At 45.3% G+C, this 21117-nt stretch overlaps 1 protein-coding gene across 2 annotated transcripts in view; it reads left to right on the top strand.

The window, feature by feature from the left end:
- The window catches only part of ITGA2 (integrin subunit alpha 2), a 185031-nt gene that overhangs the window by 148280 nt on the left and 15634 nt on the right, over positions 1 to 21117 (top strand). The window contains exons 23-27 of one of the 2 annotated variants that reach the window (XM_088469430.1): positions 134 to 217; positions 8046 to 8148; positions 10264 to 10374; positions 13610 to 13705; positions 16584 to 16697. In XM_088469430.1, the coding sequence (XP_088325556.1) occupies positions 134 to 217; positions 8046 to 8148; positions 10264 to 10374; positions 13610 to 13705; positions 16584 to 16697 (508 nt within the window). Of the gene's footprint in view, positions 1 to 133; positions 218 to 8045; positions 8149 to 10263; positions 10375 to 13171; positions 13706 to 16583; positions 16698 to 21117 lie in introns of those variants that run through there. The other variant, XM_088469431.1, reaches the window with a different exon arrangement.

The raw sequence follows: 21117 nt of genomic DNA, 5'->3' as shown, positions 1-21117 counted from the left end.
TTTAAAAAATAAAATGTATTCCTTTCCTTTTGCTGCCCACAAAACTTGTTACCGGAGATCGTGTTACCTTCTTATAGGCTCACTACGGAATGTGTTTTAAAATGAACTCAACTAAATTCTGCTTATTTTACAGTGAAAGCAACGAAGCTAATGAGCAAGACAATTCAGTCAACATATCTCTCCCTGTCCAGTACGACTCAGAGATACACCTCTCCAGGTAGAGTGTTACAATTTGCATTTATTATGTACTAGCTGGGATACCAGGCATTGCCCGGGTTAAAGAATGGACCTTGAATTACATCTGAAGCCTTTATTTTTTTACTTTGTCCTCGTCTATAACCCCATTCCATTGATCCTGAAACGGACCCCACTGTTTGCTAACATTGTGCGGTATACTAAAGGGGGAAAGCTTTGACAGGGAACACAGAAGTAATTCACACCTGGATATCAATGCAATGTAGGAGTAAATGACAGCGTAGGCAGACTTATTCTCTGACTGTTTGGAATGGGGTATATCAGGGGCAGAGTGACTTACAGGGCAGAAATCAGTATAGCTTCCCAAATCACTGCGGTTTCAGAAATCAGTGCAGATGAGAAATCATTGCCGAGAATAAATCAGTGCAGACCAACATTAGAGACCATGGCATATGAAAATGTGCTTGGTGAAAATTAGCAACTGTCAGTGCAGGTGCAGTGTGACAGTTGATCCTCCGACTTACTGCTCTTCCGTTGGAGCTCTGCCTGTTCCCCACTGGCACATATCAGCCTGTGCCTAACAAACTTCAAATACAGCCAAAAACCTAATCCTGGTCAAACTACAACACCATGCCAAAATTGGTGGAGCTAGTGTACAAAACTCTGGCCGTGCATAAAGGACAAACAGACAGAGACACACACATATTCACACACACTTTCTCGCTTACTATATAGATATACAGTATATATTATGAACAATAAGCTATTGGAGGTATGGGATACTGAGAATTACATCCAATTACTGCTCCCCTATTTTGAGGTAAATCAGTTATCTTTTTTATTCACTGTTAACATGAACAAGTCTAACAAGTTCTCATACCTGTCATACCTACCTAACTCATTTTCACAAAGTGAATTAAATTTAACTCTGCTTTGCCCACTCACTCACTCACACTCACTCACTCACTCACTCAGTAATTAACTCAGTCCAGCAACACCCTTTAGGGCTGGATAGCTTGGCTTGCTGCGGCCGGGTAGCAGTTTTGAGGGCTGATTATTCTTAGCAGGTAGTGGCCTGTGGGCCGTGGAATAAGTTGCACCCTTTGGGCCGTGTAGCAGCCTTGTGGGCTGGTAATTCTTGGCTAGTAGTGGCCAATGGGCTGTGAGAGAGATGCAGCCTTTGGGCTGTGTGACAGCCTTGAGGGCTGGTATGTCTTGGCTGGTAGCAGCCTGTGGGCCATGAGCATGATGCAGCCTTTGGGCTGTGTGGCAGCCTTGAGGGCTGTTATGTTTTGGCTGTTAGCAACCTGTGGGCCGTGGGCAAGATGCAGCCTTTGGGCTGTGTGGCAGCCTTGAGGGCTGGTAGGCCTTGGCTGGTAGACGCTGGCGTTGGCGCGCTAGATTGCGCACTAAGGACGCTGAGGTGCAGCCTATGTCGCCGGGTTGACACAGGCGTTGGTGCACTGGATTGCGCACTTTGGACACTGAGATGCGGCCTATGTTGCCGGGTTTACACAGGCATTTGTGCACTGGATTGTGCACTTAGGACACTGAGGTGCGACCAGTCCCGTCAAGTTGGCACAAGCCGCTGGACGCTGGATTGCGCATTCAGGACTGCGAGTGCACTCTGTGCCGCCAAGATGACACAAGCGGCTGGGAGTAGAAATGCACACCGTGCTGCCAAGATGACACGAGCGGCAAACAGCAGATGTTATGCGGACCGTGTCGCCTGGATGGTACAAGCGGCAGACAAGAAATAAAGCAAACAGGAGAACTGGAACTTGACCGAAACAAACAGAAGACTGGTCACAACCGGAAACACATGAAAACGCTATCACCGGCAAGGAATGAAGGGCTGGCTGCAATTTAACAGATACAGGGTCCAATCAGAGAAAGCCCTGCAAGCCTCCCTAATGACAGACTAATGTGCACCTGGCCTGTTCACACAGAGAAGACAATTAACTAGTGTGCAGCTGATACTGCACAGAGACAGACAGTAATTAGAACACATGAGATCAGCACACAGACAGACAGGAATGACAGCCTAGGCTAAATACTGACAAGACAGGATTTAATGCAGTGTCCCAGTAGCAACTAATGCTGGGTACACACTGACAGATACATTGGCCGATCGGCCAATATATCTGCTGCCCGTTGGCCAGTGTGTACCCGCGATATGTCTGTGAATGTCGTTGTTCACCGACATATCGCATGGGCTGTGCTGCACAGACATATCTGTCCATCGGCAAGTGTGTACTGGCGGTCTGCAGACCGCCCGTACACACACAGCAGCAGCTATGTGGAGGAGGCGGGACACGCCCCCTACCCACCCCTCGGCCGCCGGGACCCGAGGGCACAAGCAGATGCTGGCTGTTCAGTGTGTATGAACGACCATCATCTGCAGATATATCTGTCAGGTGTGTACCCACCTTTAGACTGGGAACTGCAACCAAGATGATCTGCTAACCGCAGATCCTAACACTCAGTTAACCATAATATACATATTTGCCAAAACATATTGGTAGCCTGTGAGCTTTAGATTAGAACATCCATCCATCTGTGTGGCCTTTTCCCTCCCAACCTCAAACTGCATTTTGTGTTATCTTCTCTGCAAGTATTAGCTTTGACCTTAATTAAATTAAAGGCTACAGGCAGGTTTGTGACGACGTTAGAAGGAAGAGACATCCTCGTAATGTAAACCGTCTTTCGTGCACAAACACATATATGATTATTTGCCTGTATGAGTTGTACAGTCTCTGCAACCACCCCGCCTATATCCACACACGTGGTTATATAGTCATCATCATTATTAGTGCGCACTTACTCCAGCCTTATCCTTGGTGCAGGGATTTGTCTCTTTGCACATAGCCCACAGTTCAGTTGACACATCCTCGCTAATACTTTAACTATGTGCAGATTCCCTGTTATCACCCAGTTATACCCCTTCAGCCACATGCAGGGATGCAATTGAGTTGCGTACGATGCTTAGCAAAGGAGCATACGCTGTGCGAAAACACACAAGATCCGTCCGCAATACTGACTTGCATCCAACCCTGCATCAGCCTTTTCATGTCTAGTGATGCTATTGGATGCATATTTTCAATGGACTATGGGACATATTTATCAAAGCTTTCTTATTATTATCCTTTATTTATATGGCGCCACAAAGGTTCCACAGCGCCTTACATAGTAAATAAATGAGCACACAAGAAAAACAGTTAATAGTAATACAAAACAATGCAGGACAAGGACATGGTTATAAATATAGCTGCATAACACAAAGCAACAGGACATGAGCAACCAAGTGTTAGGTGCTGTTGTGGGGAGTTAGGAGTACATGATACTATACGTAGGGGGAAGGAGAAGCACGTGAGGGAAGAGGGCTCTGCTTGTGAGAGCTTACATTCTAAAGGAAAAACAAGTGGAAGCAGCACTTACCGTGTGTAAATGCATTATTTTAGTATCGCTGGTATGTATTAAGAAGTAACGCAGGAGATATCGCAAATATCCTGCATTCCTCAAGTATCTGCATTTTTTTTCACTAGAACATCGCAGCACTCATGTCCTTTGTAGCAATGACGTTTTTATCAAGCTCTGAATTTTTGTTTATTTTTCGGCACTTGACGTCCTTTTTATTACAAGCTTTTGTTGGCATTATAAGGTTGTTTTGACTACAACATGAATGATGGATCAGATTCCTCCTCTGCGTGTCTGCAGCTGCTCCTCCACTTCCCCTCGGGCCTAGGAGCAGAGCAGCAGGGGTGCACCACACCGCCTATATTTTTAGCACTTTTATGTTTGATTATATTCCATGGTAAAAAAAAAAATGGGTATACAGTAGCACATAAGTCACATTTGTGTCAACTTAACCAGTCTTTACAAAGTTCAATCAATTAACAATCCATAATATGGTCAGCAGAAGAAAAAAACACATATAATGGGTATTCAGGTGTCTTTAGCGTAAGAAGATTCTGATCATTGTTATAATAGTTTATATCAAATATTGGCCTCATCTGTATTACCCAAAATGCGTATGTTGTCTTTGGGGCTGATTCAGCATTGCACGCAAGCGCAATGCTGAACGAGCAGGACCCGTCCTGCGAGTCTGCAGAATGGGTCCTCCGTAATCGCATGCAGCCCCTTCTGTGCGTCCGCCTGATTGACAGATACAGGCATTTAAGGGGATTTGCGGGGGTGGGGTTGGCCACCGTTCCCGCCCCGTTTTCTGGGAGTGGCAAGGCCAGGGACTGCGTCTACCTACACAGTTTCCAGGCCTCGCAAGCCAGCCAGCCTGAGTAAGCCGAGGCTTACTCAGCTGGCCGGCGGCCCGGCGTCATCCATCATCGCGACCATCGACCACCGACAGGCCAGCCTGTGACCTCGATCGCAGTGCTGGGATCGCAAATGCAGCAGGGGGTGTCCTACACCTCCTGCTGCATTTGCATATTTACAATGACAGAATTGCATTTCTGCACGCGTGCAGCTTTGCAATTCCGTTCCAACCTGAATCAGCCTCTCTAACCCTTATCGGTCCCTGGAGTTGGATGATTAGTTCATCTGCACAGTGAGGAGGAACTCGAGCACTGTTGCACATTCGGGAGACAGAGGGAACTCTTCGTCATGACAGTGGCGTATCAGAAGAGCTGTTCCGGACAAAGAAGATAAATAATACATTCCAGGAAAATAATTATAGATGTCAGAGTGTTTTGTGACATTAGCTCAAATCTTAATACATTTGCTCCTGTGTGAGTTGTGGTTTACAGCCACAATCCTAGTTCTGCGCTTTAAAAAATATGCACAGCCTGAAAACTGCAGCTGGGATGCACAGAAGTGTATACAAAAGGTATTTTTGCAGCAACAATATTTAGTCAATATCACAGGCCTATTTCTTAGGAATTGCATTAATAAATATTACCTTTATTACAGATTTTATTTAAAGATAGAAGTATTATCATACAGTGAGAAGGAGTCAGGATGACAGATAGGAGATAGGCTGGGTACAATTCAGAACGATGTGTATCCCACCTGACCCGATGGATCGATATATATCGGTCGGCATAAACACTGCACGATCCGGTGTATGACCGCACAATATAGCCTTCCATCCCCCACTTACCTGCATGCCGTCATCAGCAATGTTGTCCTGTCTGACGTGCAGCACAGCCGACGGGACAACGCCGCTGATAACATATGTGCACGCTTGATTGTGCGTACACATTAGACGATATGGACGATATGTCGTTTCGATCCGCACCGGAACAATATATCATCCAATATATCTTGTAATGTGTACTCGGCCTAAATCCCATACCAAGCAGATTAACCCCTTTACTTCAGGCTCTTACGATTTACGTGACTAATGTTTGCAGGCAGGGGCATATCTATAATGGGTACAGGGAATGCGGGGCACACATGCCACCGGGTCCAGGGGGACCCCGCACCGCACACCCTGCACCCATATAATTTAAAACTCACCTGTCCGTGGTCCCGCGTTGGGTGTCAGTGCTGCACAGAACACCGGAAAATGGCCGCCGCGCCCATTTTTTCCGGCGTTCTGCGCATGCTCAGTAGACACCGGGCACACTCTAGTACCCAGAGTCTACTGCTTCTGCGGTGGCCAGCCAGCCGCGTCAGTCGGCTGCCAGCCGCCGGGGAGAGAGGAGGGGGCCCTGCACGGAGAATGCAAACGGGCTCCCTCCTCTCTTAAGACGCCCCTGCTTGCAGGACTGAGCAATATTATTTTAGCAACACAATGACTCATACATAACATAGGACTTACAAGTTATTACATCCAATGATCTCAAAATGCTGAATGTAAATAACTTCATACAATTAGTTCAGACCAATAAATTTCCTGTTATGGTTAAACGACTTTCAGGAGTACGAACTAATGTATGGTTTCGCTCCCCGGAGGATTACTAAATAATATGTAACTGACAGCATTAAACACATGATAATAGCTTTAAAAGGGGAAAAGAAAAACAGACTGGTAAAAAAAATCCAACATTAACAAATTAGTTCATATACAGTATATAACAGTTACTGTAATCCTGGAAATGTCGTCCTTAGGGAGAAATGCTGTTTAACATGTACCATTCCCTTTACATGTTTTACACATGACATTTACACATTTGTCATTCATTGAAATTCAGAGCTGATTTCCCCTCTGGACCACATAATGAAGGTTTACATAAGACCAAAGTACAATTAGTACAGATGATGTGTGTGCGTCATCCATTTGTGGCCAGGGTTCAACGAGGACCCAGAAATTGTGTCACTGGTCTGCCAGGAACATGTCAGCATTGATCCTTTGGTTTTTGGAATTTTGCTTCCAATACGGATAGCAGGTAGGAGAGAAAGGAGGGGACCCCCAGCATTTAGGTGAACGATAAAGTGACGAATGATGGTGTATGGGAAAGTATTATTATTATTTTACATTTCTTGTGTCCATTTGCCTGTATTTCTTTTTCAGATGAACTACATGTCTCAGCAAGCCCTGGATGCCAGGACATGTGCTGGATCTTATAGTTCTACAAGTGCTAGCTTGCTGTGACACCAGTGGGTCTGATAGCACTTGTAGTTCTACAAGCACCTGTGTACCCAAACACTTTAGGCATGTCAGGGGGCTTGTAGGGACCTGCAGTGCTGCAACCAAAAAGAAAAAAAGAAATTATGATCTAACTAATTAAACTTTAATACCTGCACCCATTGTCCTGGGGGTGTGGGAAGAGTCCTAGTGCCTTCAGCTTAGGGTTGTTTACTTCTAGGCAGGCTCACATTTTCTTGGCTGGCCCGATTCCCCTATGGCAGGTGTGGCTGGACTGCTAGAATTGGTGATGTAGTCTAAAGAAAATCCATACAAAATACACACAATCAGAGCATACAGCATCTCTACTACTTTAGTTTTAATGCACCGTATGTTTCCAGCTTTATACAGCTGATCTAGTCTCTCTCTTTTGTATGTTTACTGCTTGTGATTTGTTTGTATAATTGCTGTATAGTACATATGCTTCTGTATTAGAAATGCTGGATGATGATAATGTGTGACTGTACTTAGCAGTTACTATTTAGTTATTTACTAAGCCTTGGATGGAGATAAAGTGAATGGAGATAAAATACCAACCAACCAGCTCCTAGCTGTCATTTTTCAAACACAGCCTGTGACATGGCAATTAGGAACTGATTGGCTGGTGCTTCATCTCCTTTCACTTTTATCTCAATGCAAGGCTTAGTAAATAGACATCACTGATTCCACATGGCTTGCCCAATGTTATCAGTTCTTCTCTGCTAATACCCCTTTGAAAAGGGCAGGGTTGAAATAAGCCGGGTCAAGTGACCTGGCATTTCAACCCTAGTCACGCAGGTTCAACCTGGCTCGTGAAGCAGTGTGAACGGGTAACCTGGGTCTATGCGACCCGGTCCCCGTTCTCTGCATAGGGGGAGCTGGTACTTGGAGATGAGATCATCTCCAAGCGCTGGCTCATCACATGACGCCGATGGCGTCATCAACCCGGCATTAGTCCCGGTTCTTGCCGCCTGTCTGTAAGTGGTCTCAGCCTGGTCGCTCCTGGGATACTCGCATACTTCCCAGTGCCCTAACGGGTGCAGCATCTGGCAACAGCAAGGCAGCAGTGCTTTCTAGTGTTGCCTATAAGCTCTAGGTTGTGGTTAGTATACATTAGCTCATCAAGTTCAGCGCATCTCCTGTCTAATCCGCTTCCTTAAACTGGAAATAAGTGCTGTTTTCTAATTGTCACATTCCACTTTAAGAAACAGAAAATAATTTATTACAGTAATGACATAAACCTAATATTGTGTGAAACTTTGTTGATCATTGTTTTTATTACTAGAACGTCCAACATTCACTTTTATGAGGTGTTCTCTGGTGCCAGCGTTCCGTCATTGGTGAATCATTTAGATGAAATTGGTCCAGAATTTAACTTCTCTATAAAGGTGAGTAAAATGCTTATATATATTTTTTTGCCTGTATACCTTTTGCACAGGGTGTTTTGTGTAAACTATTCATTTGTAGTGTTGCACATTTCTTTTTCTGGAATTTCACATACAACTAGCAGAACGGCCAACTTTCTAACATTACGTAAACTAAAAACCTATCTAGCTTACAGCTTACTCTTGGCAGCTCTGGTTTTGGTTCTGCTCCCCTTCCCCCATCTCCATATGGTGGTACGGGGGTGGGGGTAATTTAATGAAAACCACAAAGTTATTGTTCATTTTATTCAAATACATATTATAAATATTTGCAAAGCACGGCTTTTCCCTGCTCTACGAATAGACTCCACTGTGCGAAGTAAAGCGCAGGGCACTCAGGGCCTGATTCGTCATAGGATAGAATTGCAAAGCTGCACACAAGCATCTTTGTAATTCTGTCCTTCCTAAAATGCAAATGCAGCAGAAGGTGCCTGAAATCTCCTTGCTGCATCTGTGGACCAAGGTTGCAGTCTGGGATCACCATTGCAACCATCGATCGCAATGGTTGCACCGTTGGTCAGGCTGCGGTAGCTGAAGCTGGCCGTGTTCTGTCATCATGCAAGGCCAGGAAGTCAGCGTCCATGGATGCAGATCCTAGCCTTGCCACTCCCGGGAAAAAACGGGCTACATGTCCCCGCCCGTTTCCGGGAATGCAGAAAACAGAGGCAACGCCCCCGTTTCCAGTAACGCAGGCCGTCTCCGCCCCGCAAACTCCTCTGCCTGTCAATCAGGCAAATGCATACAGGTGCCTGTGTGATATAGCAGGACCCCTTCTTCACATGCACAGAATGGGTCCTGCGCAAAGCAACTAGTGAGCACTGGTGAATCAGGCCCTCTGTGCGTGGCAATATACAGGACAAAAGAGTAATTTACACAAACACGTCAAAACAAAATAACTGACATATGGGAAAATGTAACTTCTATTGATCGTTTAAACGAGTCATTCTAGTTATCCATATCTATATAACTACATATACAGAGAGATATACATACAGACAGACAGCTAAACATAAATGGATTGGGGAAGGAGCTATATAACATTTGCTCACCTTAGTAGTGGGACCTGGCTATCAAGCCCAAAAACAAGCTACCTAAAAAAAAATAAGCCCAAAAACAAGCAACAAGCAACCATCCAAAAAAACAAGCAACTGGGGAAAAAACAAGCCCAATTCCGCTTGTTATAAGTGGACTTGGCAACTATGGATGTAAGTTAGAAATGAGCAGTTTGGTTCTGGCTCTGAACGAGGCAAAACGTCATTTGTCATGGATATCTGTGTTGAGATGTCCATGAAATATGACCGTTTTGCCTCATTCTGACATCCTAACTTGGTGGGAAGATCTGAGCCAGAAGAACCAAACCACTCATCTCGAATTTAAATTCTCACTTATTGAATTTAAGCCCTTAACTGGCGATGTTGCATGTGATGCGACCGGTCAGCCCCACTGCCTCGCCCGGCTTTTGCAGAGGAGATCTGTTCTCACAAATGCGCAAACCGGCCGCTGCGATGGGGACTGCGATCTCTACACAGACCCATGGCAGAGTTATTTACAGGAAGTGCCATTTGTGGGTGGTAAATTATCCATGTGATGCCCTACGTAGCCTGAGGCCTGATAGCGTGCGATGGAGTTAGCAATTTCTGAGTAAGGTCAGAGCTTGTGCAAGTGTGCGTGAGGCTGCGATGGTGCTCGATTGTACCGATGGTTACGCAGTCTTGCTAAATATTACAGATGTGTGCTAAGTAAAGTGAGCGTCCTTGTGTAGTGCTGCGACGGGATAGCGATCGCAATGGATTAGCACACTATCGCAGTTGAACTGCATGCGCAATCGCTATTGCATTCGCAGTTGCGTTTCCTCTCTGTCTGTTACTACCCAGTCTCGTTTTATTACTGTGTTCCTAATTGCAAAGCGAAACGGAAGTTGCTGGCGCTATATAAATCAATTTTTAATAATATATGAAACCTTTTATAGTTACTATATTTGTAGAAACTGCTATTTGATATTTTTCTTTATGCCATGGCATGCTGTATGCTGTTATATTCTGACTTATATTACATGTATATAATAATATGTCATTCTAGATTAGTACCGGAACCATTCCTGTGACCACAGCGTTTGTAACGGTAAATGTACCCGAGTACACGAAAGCAGGAAACCCATTATTGTACATCACAGCAATCCAGACAGACCAGGTAACAATCATTTTTGTTTTTATATTTCCTCCGGACTAATGTTATTGGCTCAAATGTGCTAACGAGAGGGAGGAGACAGATTCGTTATCACTGCATTGGTGTAAACGGAAAGCTAGCACCTCTGAGTATAATTACTGTATGCACCTGATTATACAAGGAACCTTATCCACAATTATATAACACAATTAGACTACAGCGTACCAGGGTGACATTGGGGGAGATGTATTACCATACCCCTTATCACTGCGCTAAGTGACATCCTCCGTCGCTGCAATGCAGGATGTCTTACGCTGGGTACACACTGACAGATACATTGGCCGATCAATTGATCGGCCAATGTATCTGCGGCACGTCGGCCAGTGTGTACCCGCGATTTGACGGTGAACGTCGCCGTTCACCGACATATCGCATTGGCTGTGCTGCATAGCCGATGGACAGATATGTCTGCAGACCGCCCGTACACACACAAAGGCAGCCGCGAGGAGGGGGACTGGACACGCCCCTGACCTGCCCATTGGCCGCCGGGTCCCGCCCCTGGCCGCCGGGACCCGAGGGCACAAGCAGATGATGGCCATTCAGTGTGTGTGAACGACCATCATCTGCAGATATATCTGTACGGTGTGTACCCACCTTTAGTGCTGAGAAGCTGTATAGGGAGATGCACTAGCACGTAGACCCTCGCTATCTCTGCCAATGGCCCTACTCATCCTGAGGATGAAATACATAAAATAAGTGTCCACTAATAATGGGTCTGATAGCCGGGATCTACAGGATCCCAGTGGTAACAGCACTGCATGCAGATGGTCACTGGTATAGAGACAAACACTTCAAAGTACCAATAAATATGTTGCAAAAACAAAGTGTTTGTAGTAAAATGAGAGACTGACTCAAGAACTTGGAAGTGCACTTCTCTGGAGGAGATTGGTTACCTCCTGTACTTCTAATGGGACCCTCTTACTGGAGAAGCACATTTCCAGGCACACTCCAAGTAATGTAATACACTTTATACACAAAATGACCACATGTACTGTAGTAAACCAGGCAGTACTCTCCTCCCGGAATCCTCAGTCAGTCACAGTGCTAGATAACCTGGGCTAGTTACTGCTCTAACAGGGAGAGTATGACCTTGTGTCCGCCCGACATAGTGAAAACAAGCCACAGATTGGACAGCACTGAGCTGCAGGGCCATAACTAGGGTAGTGTGACCAGTGCCATGGCACAGGGCACCGCAGGGCAGGGGGCGCTGTTTGGGAATGTCACTTTTCCTGTTTATTATCATTATCACTTGTAGCTTCCTCTTCTTTTATCCCCAGCATCTCCTGGTCTCCCCTATCTCTTTCCTGGCCCTTCTTCATGAAGCCATGGCCCTTTTTCATGTGCACTATCTTATTTTATTTAAAAAATGGCAGAGGGGTGTGGGGGGGGTGGCCAATGCTCTCTCTGGCACAGGGCACCATAAAGACTAATTACGGCTCTGCTGAGCTGATACCTATATTTACTAATATTTATTTATTAACAGTTATATCTATAGAGCACACATATCATATTCAGCACTTTCCAAAGAATACTCATTTGCATCAGTTCCTTCCCCCAGCGGAGCTTACAGTCCAGGGGCAAACGCAGGATTTTTAAGGGGGGGTTTCCATACATTTTATTTATATATATATATATATATATATATACACACACAAGCATGCACACATACACATGTATGCATATTTACCCACAGGACACACAGCTTACATACATACACACACACATGAAAGCAAGCATACTTACAAAACCGAGGGCTGAGGAGGGAGGAGGAGGGTCACTGCCGGGGTCCAGCGGAGCTGCTGCTGCTACTCAGCAAGCGTAGTTGCCCCCGCCTCGGCCAAATTCTCTGCAGAGAGATCTGCCAATCAGAGCTCTCTATCTGAGGAGCGACAGCTCTATCGCACCCGGCGCTGCGGGTGACCCGTGGCCAATGCATGGCAGCATTCAGAGACGGAGACAAGGCTGTCTCCGTCTCTATGAAACAGATTTAGTCCGTCGGCGGGGGGTTTCTGAGTACTCAGAAACCCCCTCTGTGTGCGTGCATGCAGTCCATATTCCCTACCACATGGACAAACGTACATGACAGGATTACTTTTTGTCAGAAGCCAATTAACCTGCCAATCCCTTACAAACATGAGGAGAACATACAAACTCCATACAGATTTTAACTCATGACCTCAGTGATGTGATGCAGTAATGCTAACCTCTACACCATCGTTCTGCCCATAAAATACAGAATGCTCTCTAATACATACTAATAGTCCCACAATTAAAAACTCCAGGGCTCTTCCTGACTCCCGTGGCCATATGATTGTGACACCAGAAGTGATTGCTTTATTCCAACCCTTTGCTCCCAATGTCTAAAAACACCTTCACCTCCTTCTACCCAATTGTGGCTTCAAATGTGGCATTTCTGTTTTGTAACTTACCTCTAATTTACACCTGGTCTAACCTCAGTACAATGTTAAAAAGGGTTTCTGTATTTGTTGTCCACAGTCACAAGGTCAAAAGTCATTGTATAAACCCCATAATGTCGACGGGGACAACAAAAATGTCTGTATTGTTCAGCATGTCGAAAGCCACAATGTTGACTTATAGAATGTCGACACTTACTTAATGTCGACATCCAATTTTAAACCTAGCGCTAACCCTAAAATTCCCATTGTCGACATTTTGCCTGTGTCGACCTTTCATACAGCATGTCGACATTTTAACTGCGTTTCATGTGTGCAATATTTTAACTGGTTTAACATTTTTGCAGGTGTTAACATTTTAACCAGGTCGACATTCCACATTATGGTGTCGACCTTTGGGCTGTCAACAGTGTCATTGTCGACATGCTGATTGCATCCTGTGAAAAAGCTCCTCAGCGTGAACATGTTAAAAAAAATGAGGATTGGAACTGGCAGAATCATTAACATTTCAGATGTAAAGTCAAATGCACCACTTAATCTAGAAGATTTCTTTCCTATGACCTTCTCTTGAAAATATTTTGGAGCAGTGTTGGTGTTACGCTCATACACTGTGCTGGGAAAGGCATCTGCAGCAGCAAACACGTCAAGGAAACACTAGAATTGGCCGCTGTGGCTGCTTAGAGTCTCTGCAACAAACACAGAGTTCACCGTCAAAATCCGAAATGAAATCTATTGTTATTGGAAGGGTCGGCTAACGAGGATAAAAGTGTTTTTTTCTTTTCTAGGTTACCTGTGCTGCTAGTATAAACCCTCTTCAGATAGGAAAAAAAGAATATGTGACTTCATTTAAGGAGGAGAACATTAAAAACTTTCAAGAATTAGTAAGTATTGGCTCTTTGGGCCTGATTCAGAGCCGCTTGCTATTTGCGGTCGTTTGTTTAAAAAAAAGGGGTGGCTATTCAAATGAACCGTTCGCACTTTGCGGTCTGTTCACGCCTCTAAATCTGAACGAGCGAGCAAAACTTGCGTTCGAAATTTTGAAAAATACGCCCCCTGGCCGCTCGCATCATACATCATGTCCGCTATTTATTAGATTAATCGAGTACATCGACCAGCGTATGAACTGCTCGCTATTCTTGTGGTTGGTTTTTTCAACCGCTATTCTTGCGAGTAGTTCTGACTAAAAAAAAACCAAGTGACGTGGTCGCTGATGCTGCTGTATTAATTATGCACACCCATAAAACGCCCGTTTTGACCTTAAAGCACGCCTGCGTTCTGAATTCCACTCCCCGTTTTCAAGCACCCTCCCCTGTTACCACCCACATACGCCTCCTTCTGTCACTCAAAATAGCAGGCATTCACTATTTTGCGAACAAACGAGTTTCGGCCGCACTGACTGGTTCGCGCATGCGTAATACAATCCATACGCATGCGCAGTTGTGCGAACATCGCTCAGTGCGAATGAGCGGCCGCTTACGAGGGGCTCTGAATCAGGCCCTTTGTTCATTAGTATTGTGATGATTAACAAATGTATTTTACTCCATTCCTCTGCTATCGTTGATTTCTTCTACAATGCCTAACCTCTTCCTGAGCGGAGAACCAGACTGCATGCTTTCATATAACATTTTGTGAAGCTCACAATTAAAGGATAACTACACACAATACATTATATTGTCATGCATGGGACATGGGGGTGTGATGCATTGTTCAATCGTACACAAGAGTGCTGTAAGATAGAGAAGCACCATCATCCAAAGATGGTAACAGCAACAGTATGGAAGCAATACCATGCCTTTTCATTAAAACTACACTGAATAAACAGCTTTTGATATATCGCACTCAGCGGCGATCGTATCTGCGTCTTTTGCCGGTGGTATGTCAGAGGCTTTATGCAAATACCGCTGCCACCCTTAACTGGTGTATACACCCTTAACTGGTGTATAGCTGTGCATCTGAATGTGCCAGGACTGAGATGCACACTTTGAGTGTCTGTAGACACTCAAAAACCGCTAGGCACGTCTTAAGATGCACGCATTGGTCGCACCAGTCCCATGTTAGGTGCAGATTGTCCGTCAGAGTATGGCCTCAATGTGAGTGATTATGCCTCTGAGCTCGCAACAACTTCAGCGACACTCCAATAACTCGCCCATTAGACGGGCCATCTTCTTGCGTCTGAATAGCCACCACCCAGTCAACGCACACTCAATTCATTTTCAAGACATTTCTGAGACTGTATTGCTGGACGACTGCGCAGTGCAACATAGCCGTATGCGCAGTAGAAACAAAATCGCTCAGCTGCATCTGACATTGGCAGTGCGTCCAATTCAGAATCAGCGCCATAGTATATATTCGTGTGCAGAACCAGGCGCATTACTTGTAGCTTTCATGCATTGGGCATGGAATTGCCAAATCCTCAGACAAGACTTTTTTTCTTTTTGGGGAAGAAGAGATTTATCAAAAGTTAAATGCATTTAACAGATCTAGTACACGGTAGGAACTATTCATTCGCAGAGACTTTCGCAGCAAGGGAACTATCATTTTGTAATAAGTTCACACAAAACTTGATGCCACATTTGGACAAATCTTGGATAAAAAAAACCCAGGAGTCCACCATACAGCAAACATCTTGAACCCCATTACAGAAAGCCGCAGTGCAAGTCCGCTCCCAGCATTGGCCAACTGCGTCCATCCAGAGCTTACAGTAGAACTCTATGGACCAATGGACCTCATTCAGAGCTGCTCGCTCTGAATGAGGGCGGCCGCTTTTCTTTTTTTAGCCGGCCTCCTGGCCGCTCGTTAAGCTGTGGGTGACCACCCACAGCTTTTGGAAGCGGCCAGGTGATGGTCGCGACCATCTGGTTTGCGACGAGACCCTTGTGGTAGAGTCTCATCTGCCCCAAGCCCCAGTGAGCTTCCTGCTCTAAAAGAGCAGGAAGCTCACTACTGACATCACGAGTGATGTCAGTAGGGTCGCCCACAAACCGCAGGCGTTCCTTCAGGAACGCCTCTGTTTGTCCAGCTACCCCCCCTCCCCGCCTACAAATCGGGGCGAGCTGTCAATCAACATCGACAGCCGTGCGTGCACAGTGAATTTCTCACTCGCTCCAGGGCTCGCGCACATGCATTGCGCACGCCGCACGTGCACAGTGCTCCACCATCGACCCGCTTGCGAGCGCATAGCACTTGCGAGCGGGTCTGAATGAGGCCGAATGAGTGATGCACTTGTTTACCCTGAAACAAGCAGCACAACATGCCATCTGGCACCTTTCTGGCCAGTGCCCCATATTTGATGTATGGTGGGGCCATTTCTTTTAAAAAGGGGTAGACCGAACGTTATCCGTCAACAAAATTTTAACAAGGTAGAAACTATTAATTTAGAACTTTGCAGCAAGAAATTTAACATTTTATAATTGAATGACATCATCTATATAACTTACCTCATTATGCTGTCTCACTAAATGTGATGTTCTGGAGAGCTGCCTAGGTTTGTCTCATAAGATAGACACACTTCCTCTACAACCATGATATAAAAATACTTATTTATTATTTGCCGCAGGAAGAAATCACTAAATAATACTTTGATACAGGTGGGAAGGCATGGCAGACTTTTTACTCGTAAACTCCAAATATATCTACATTAACACGACAGTACTGTAAATATATTTAACTCCTTACAGAATTTTTTCCAGCAGTGACATAATGCATTTTGCCATACGGCATCCGACACATATGTAATAAAGATTCTCTCTCTCTTTAAAGACCTGTGATAATACAAGATGTACGACATTCAAATGTGTGATTAAAGACCTCCAGCTCAGGGAAGATTACTTTGTGAATGTATCTACTAGAATTTGGAACGGGACGTTTGCAGCTGTAAGTATTGGACACATGTTAACGACTGTATAATGACAGTATAAGTATGATTAGCTGAACTATTCCAATGTCGTTTACAATAACTGCAGTTTGTATGCACTGATTATTCACTGGAAGTTACTAAATTCTTAAATCACATTCACATAATAAATGGAAATAAATGAAGATGGACAGATATGACTGAGAGTATTTATATACTGTATCTGGGGCCTCATCAGCAAGGATCGCTGATGCGATTGCGGCTGCAGTTGCGCACGCAGTTCTGCTGCGAAAGTATGCTAATACTTGCAATTGCAAAACACTCGTATGGACAACATGCAGACGCCCACTTCCCCTCTCGCAATCCAGCCAAAACATCGGTAACCTCAAAGTACAAAGTACATCGGAACCACTCGCACATATAAGGCAGGTCTGACCCTACCACTAAATTGCTAACTGTCCTGCACGCAGTGCGAGCTCAGGCTGCGTAAGGCGTCGCAGTGGCTAATCTATGCAGGCCCCGGCAATGGCGTTCAAACGCACTGGTACGCCTGTGTTTCTCCGTCCACCACACCCAAACGGTACTTCCTGTCAATCACTCTGCAATGGGTCTGCATACTCACTGCGATCGCAGTCCCGATCGCAATGAGGCATTCGCGTACGCACACTGCAATGCGCGCGCAGTACGCAACAATCGACCGTCTGCGTACGCTTTAGCAGTTGCGATCCTGGCTGAATGAGGCTAGTTTAGAAAACAAATGACATTGTAAATGAGAACCACACTAAAAGGAAATGATATCACTGTGACCAAATGTATCGTATCCTTGTTTTTCTTCATAGACGGATGGTCTAATCACTTAGCTGCACATCAGGTCCCAATCTCCACTCAATGGTATTAGAGTAAAATAAAAAAAGGATATATATTATATATATATATATATATATATATATATATATTAGGGGTGTGCACCGGCCACTTTTAATGTTTTGTGTTTTGGATCTGGATCTTTCTTCGTGTTTTGGATCTGGATTGGTTTTGTCAAAACCACCCTTCCGTGTTTTGGGTTCTGGGTTTTGTGTTATGGATCTGTATTTTTTTTTAAAAAAGCATAAAAACAGCTAAAATCACAGAATTTGTGGGTTTTTCTGCTCCTATGCTATTATTAACCTCAATAACCTTAATTTGCACTCATTTCCAGTCTATTCTGAACACCTCACACCTCACAATAGTGTTTTTATGGCCAAAAGGTTGCACCGAGGTAGCTGGATGACTATGCTAAGCGACACGAGTGGGCAGCACAAACACGTGGCCCATCTAGGAGTGACACTGCAGTGGCAGACAGGATGGCAGTTTGAAAAACTAGGCCCCAAACAGTACATACTGCAAAGAAAAAAAAGAGGTGCAAGATGGAATTGTCCTTGGGCCCTCCCACCCACCCTTATGTTGTATAAATAGGACATGCACACTTAACAAACCAATCATTTCAGCGCCAGGGTCTGCCACATGACTGTGGCTGAAATGATTGGTTCGTTTGAGCCCCCACAAAACAAGCTGGCAATTAATGTGTCCCTGCACAAACTGGTTCTACGGAGGCAAGATGTCGTCCTCATCCTCCTCATCCACCGATTCCTTGGATAAAACAGGAAAAAGGGATTTAGGTGACCCTGGACTGCTTACGGTCTTAGCCAAAGTTTCTGAACTGGACAGTAACTTTTTATGAACGCGCTGCAGGTGCCGTATAAGGGAGGATGTTCCTAGGTGGTTAACGTCCCTACCCCTACTTATTTCACCTTTACATATGGTACATATGGCAAGACAGTTGTTGTCCGGATTTGGATAGAGATATTGCCAGACCAAAGAGGTGGAATGTTTGGTCTTCTGCCCAGGCATGACCGTGATGGGCTTTTTCATCCCACGGACAACAACTGTCTCCCCCGGAGCCTGATTTAAACAAACCACATCACCATCAGAATCCTCCTCGCCAACTTCCTCCTCAGTGCCAGCTACACCAGTATCCTCATCCTGTTGTACTTCAACAGTGACATCTTCAATTTGCATATCAGCAAGTGGACTGTGGGTGCTCCTTTCAGCACTTGCAGGGGGCGTGCAAATGGTGGAAAGAGCCACCTCTTCCCGTCCAGTGCTGGGAAGGTCAGGCATCGCAACCGCCACCACACTTGGACTCTCCTTGGGGATTTGTGATATCTTCTTAGAATGCACAGTTCTTCGCTGTGCTTTTGCCAGCTTAACTCGTTTGATTCTTTTAGCGGGAGGAGGGCTTCCATCGTCATGTGAAGCTGAACCACTAGTCATGAACATAGGGAAAGACCTTAGCCGTTCCTTGCCACTCCGTGTCGTAAATGGCTTATTGGCAAGTTTACGTTTCTCTTCAGATGATTTAAATGTTTTTTTCAAGGTCATTTTCCTGAACTTTGTCATTTGGGATTGTATGTGCCCTCTACTATGACATTGGGCTTCGGCCTTGGCAGACGACGTTGATGGCATGTTATCGTCTATGTCATAACTAGTGGCAGCAGCTTCAGCACTTGGAGGAAGTGGTTCTTGATCTTTCCCTATTTTATTTTTATCGGAGAAAGTTTGGTCCTCCATTTATGTTATATTGATATATATGTGCGGCTAAGGCGCACACAAACACAGAAAATAATTTTTTATTTTTGTTGGAGACTAGTGCACTTTGTGGGTTACACCACCCTTTAAGAAATGAGCCAGCCGGCCCTTTACTTATGGGACACAGGCGCACGCTTGGCACTACTTTGTTGATGCACGTGCGGCAACTGCGCACACAATTCACAAACACAGAAAATATTTTTTTATTTGGTTTGGAGTGTACTTTGGGGGTTACAGCACCCTTTAACGGTCAAGCCAGGCGGCCCTTTACTTATGACACAGGCGCACGCTTGGCACTACTTTGTTGATGCACGTGCGGCAACTGCGCACACAATTCACAAACACAGAAAATATTTTTTTATTTGGTTTGGAGTGTACTTTGGGGGTTACAGCACCCTTTAACAGTCAAGCCAGCCGGCCCTTTACTTATGACACAGGCGCACGCTTGGCACTACTTTGTTGATGCACGTGCGGCTACTGCGCACACAATTCACAAACACAGAAAAAATATCTTTTTATTTGGTTTGGACTGGAGTGTACTTTGGGGGTTACAGCACCCTTTAACGGTCAAGCCAGGCGGCCCTTTACTTATGACACAGGCGCACGCTTGGCACTACTTTGTTGATGCACGTGCGGCAACTGCGCACACAATTCACAAACACAGAAAATATTTTTTTATTTGGTTTGGAGTGTACTTTGGGGGTTACAGCACCCTTTAACGGTCAAGCCAGCCGGCCCTTTACTTATGACACAGGCGCACGCTTGGCACTACTTTGTTGATGCACGTGCGGCTACTGCGCACACAATTCACAAACACAGAAAAAATATATATTTTTTAACACTTGGGGGGAGCACCCCTGACGAACAGAGCACCCCCTGGACAATACTACAGCACCCGTTTAGGACTGGGACACTGCACAGGACTTTGGAGTGGACACAGCCCCTATGGACAACTGACTGCACAACACAGTCCAGCCAGCCCCTATGGACTTTGAAGTAGTGGACACAGCCCCTATTAACAACAGCAGCACAGCACAACACAGCCAGCCCCTATGGACTTTGAAGTAGTGGACACAGCCCCTATGGACAACAGCTGCGCAGCACAGCACAGCACATTACTACTCTGCACTATACTACACTACAATACACAGCCCAGCCAGCCCTAACTCCCACCCTCCCTCTTCACTGTCCACAGCCGAGTGAGAAAATGGCGCCGACGCGGGTACCTTATATAGGATCCAAAACCCGCGAGACTCGGAAGGCGGGATGATGACGTTTTGCCTCGATTTCAGAATCCGAGTCAGGCGGGAAAAGTCGAGCCTGACTCGGATCGGACTCGGATCGGGGGGGCTCGGGGGGGTTCGGATTTCAGAAATCCGAACCCGCTCACCCCTAATATATATTTATAGCATAACATCCTTTTAATCAAGCAGCATGTGCAATCACATATAAAAAGACATCTATTGCACAATCACATAGTATGAGTAATGAACACTTCTATATCCCCGTATGGCTGAAGACGTAGTAATTACCGGCTGTGTGCAAGAACTGACAACAACCAGTTCTTTCAGAGTATGTAAGCCAGGGGTCAGGGGACTTGTTTACCTTTTACCCCAAAATATATTTAGATACGCCGATGTTACCCCCTTGATTTGAAAGGAAGGAAATCATATAGCAGTGCCCCCATAGTTATGGCCCTGTAGTAGTGCCCCATATAATGCCCCTGTAGTAGTGCCCCCATATAATGCCCCTGTAGTAGTGCCCCCATATAATATCCCTGTAGTAGTGCTCCCGTATAATGCCCCTGTAGTA

The sequence above is a fragment of the Taudactylus pleione genome, unplaced genomic scaffold (genome assembly GCF_031769625.1).
Source record: "Taudactylus pleione unplaced genomic scaffold, aTauple2 ptg000092l, whole genome shotgun sequence".
Lineage (NCBI taxonomy): Eukaryota > Metazoa > Chordata > Amphibia > Anura > Myobatrachidae > Taudactylus > Taudactylus pleione.
Note: the sequence above shows the minus strand (reverse complement) of the source record. Positions and strands in the feature narration are given on the sequence as shown.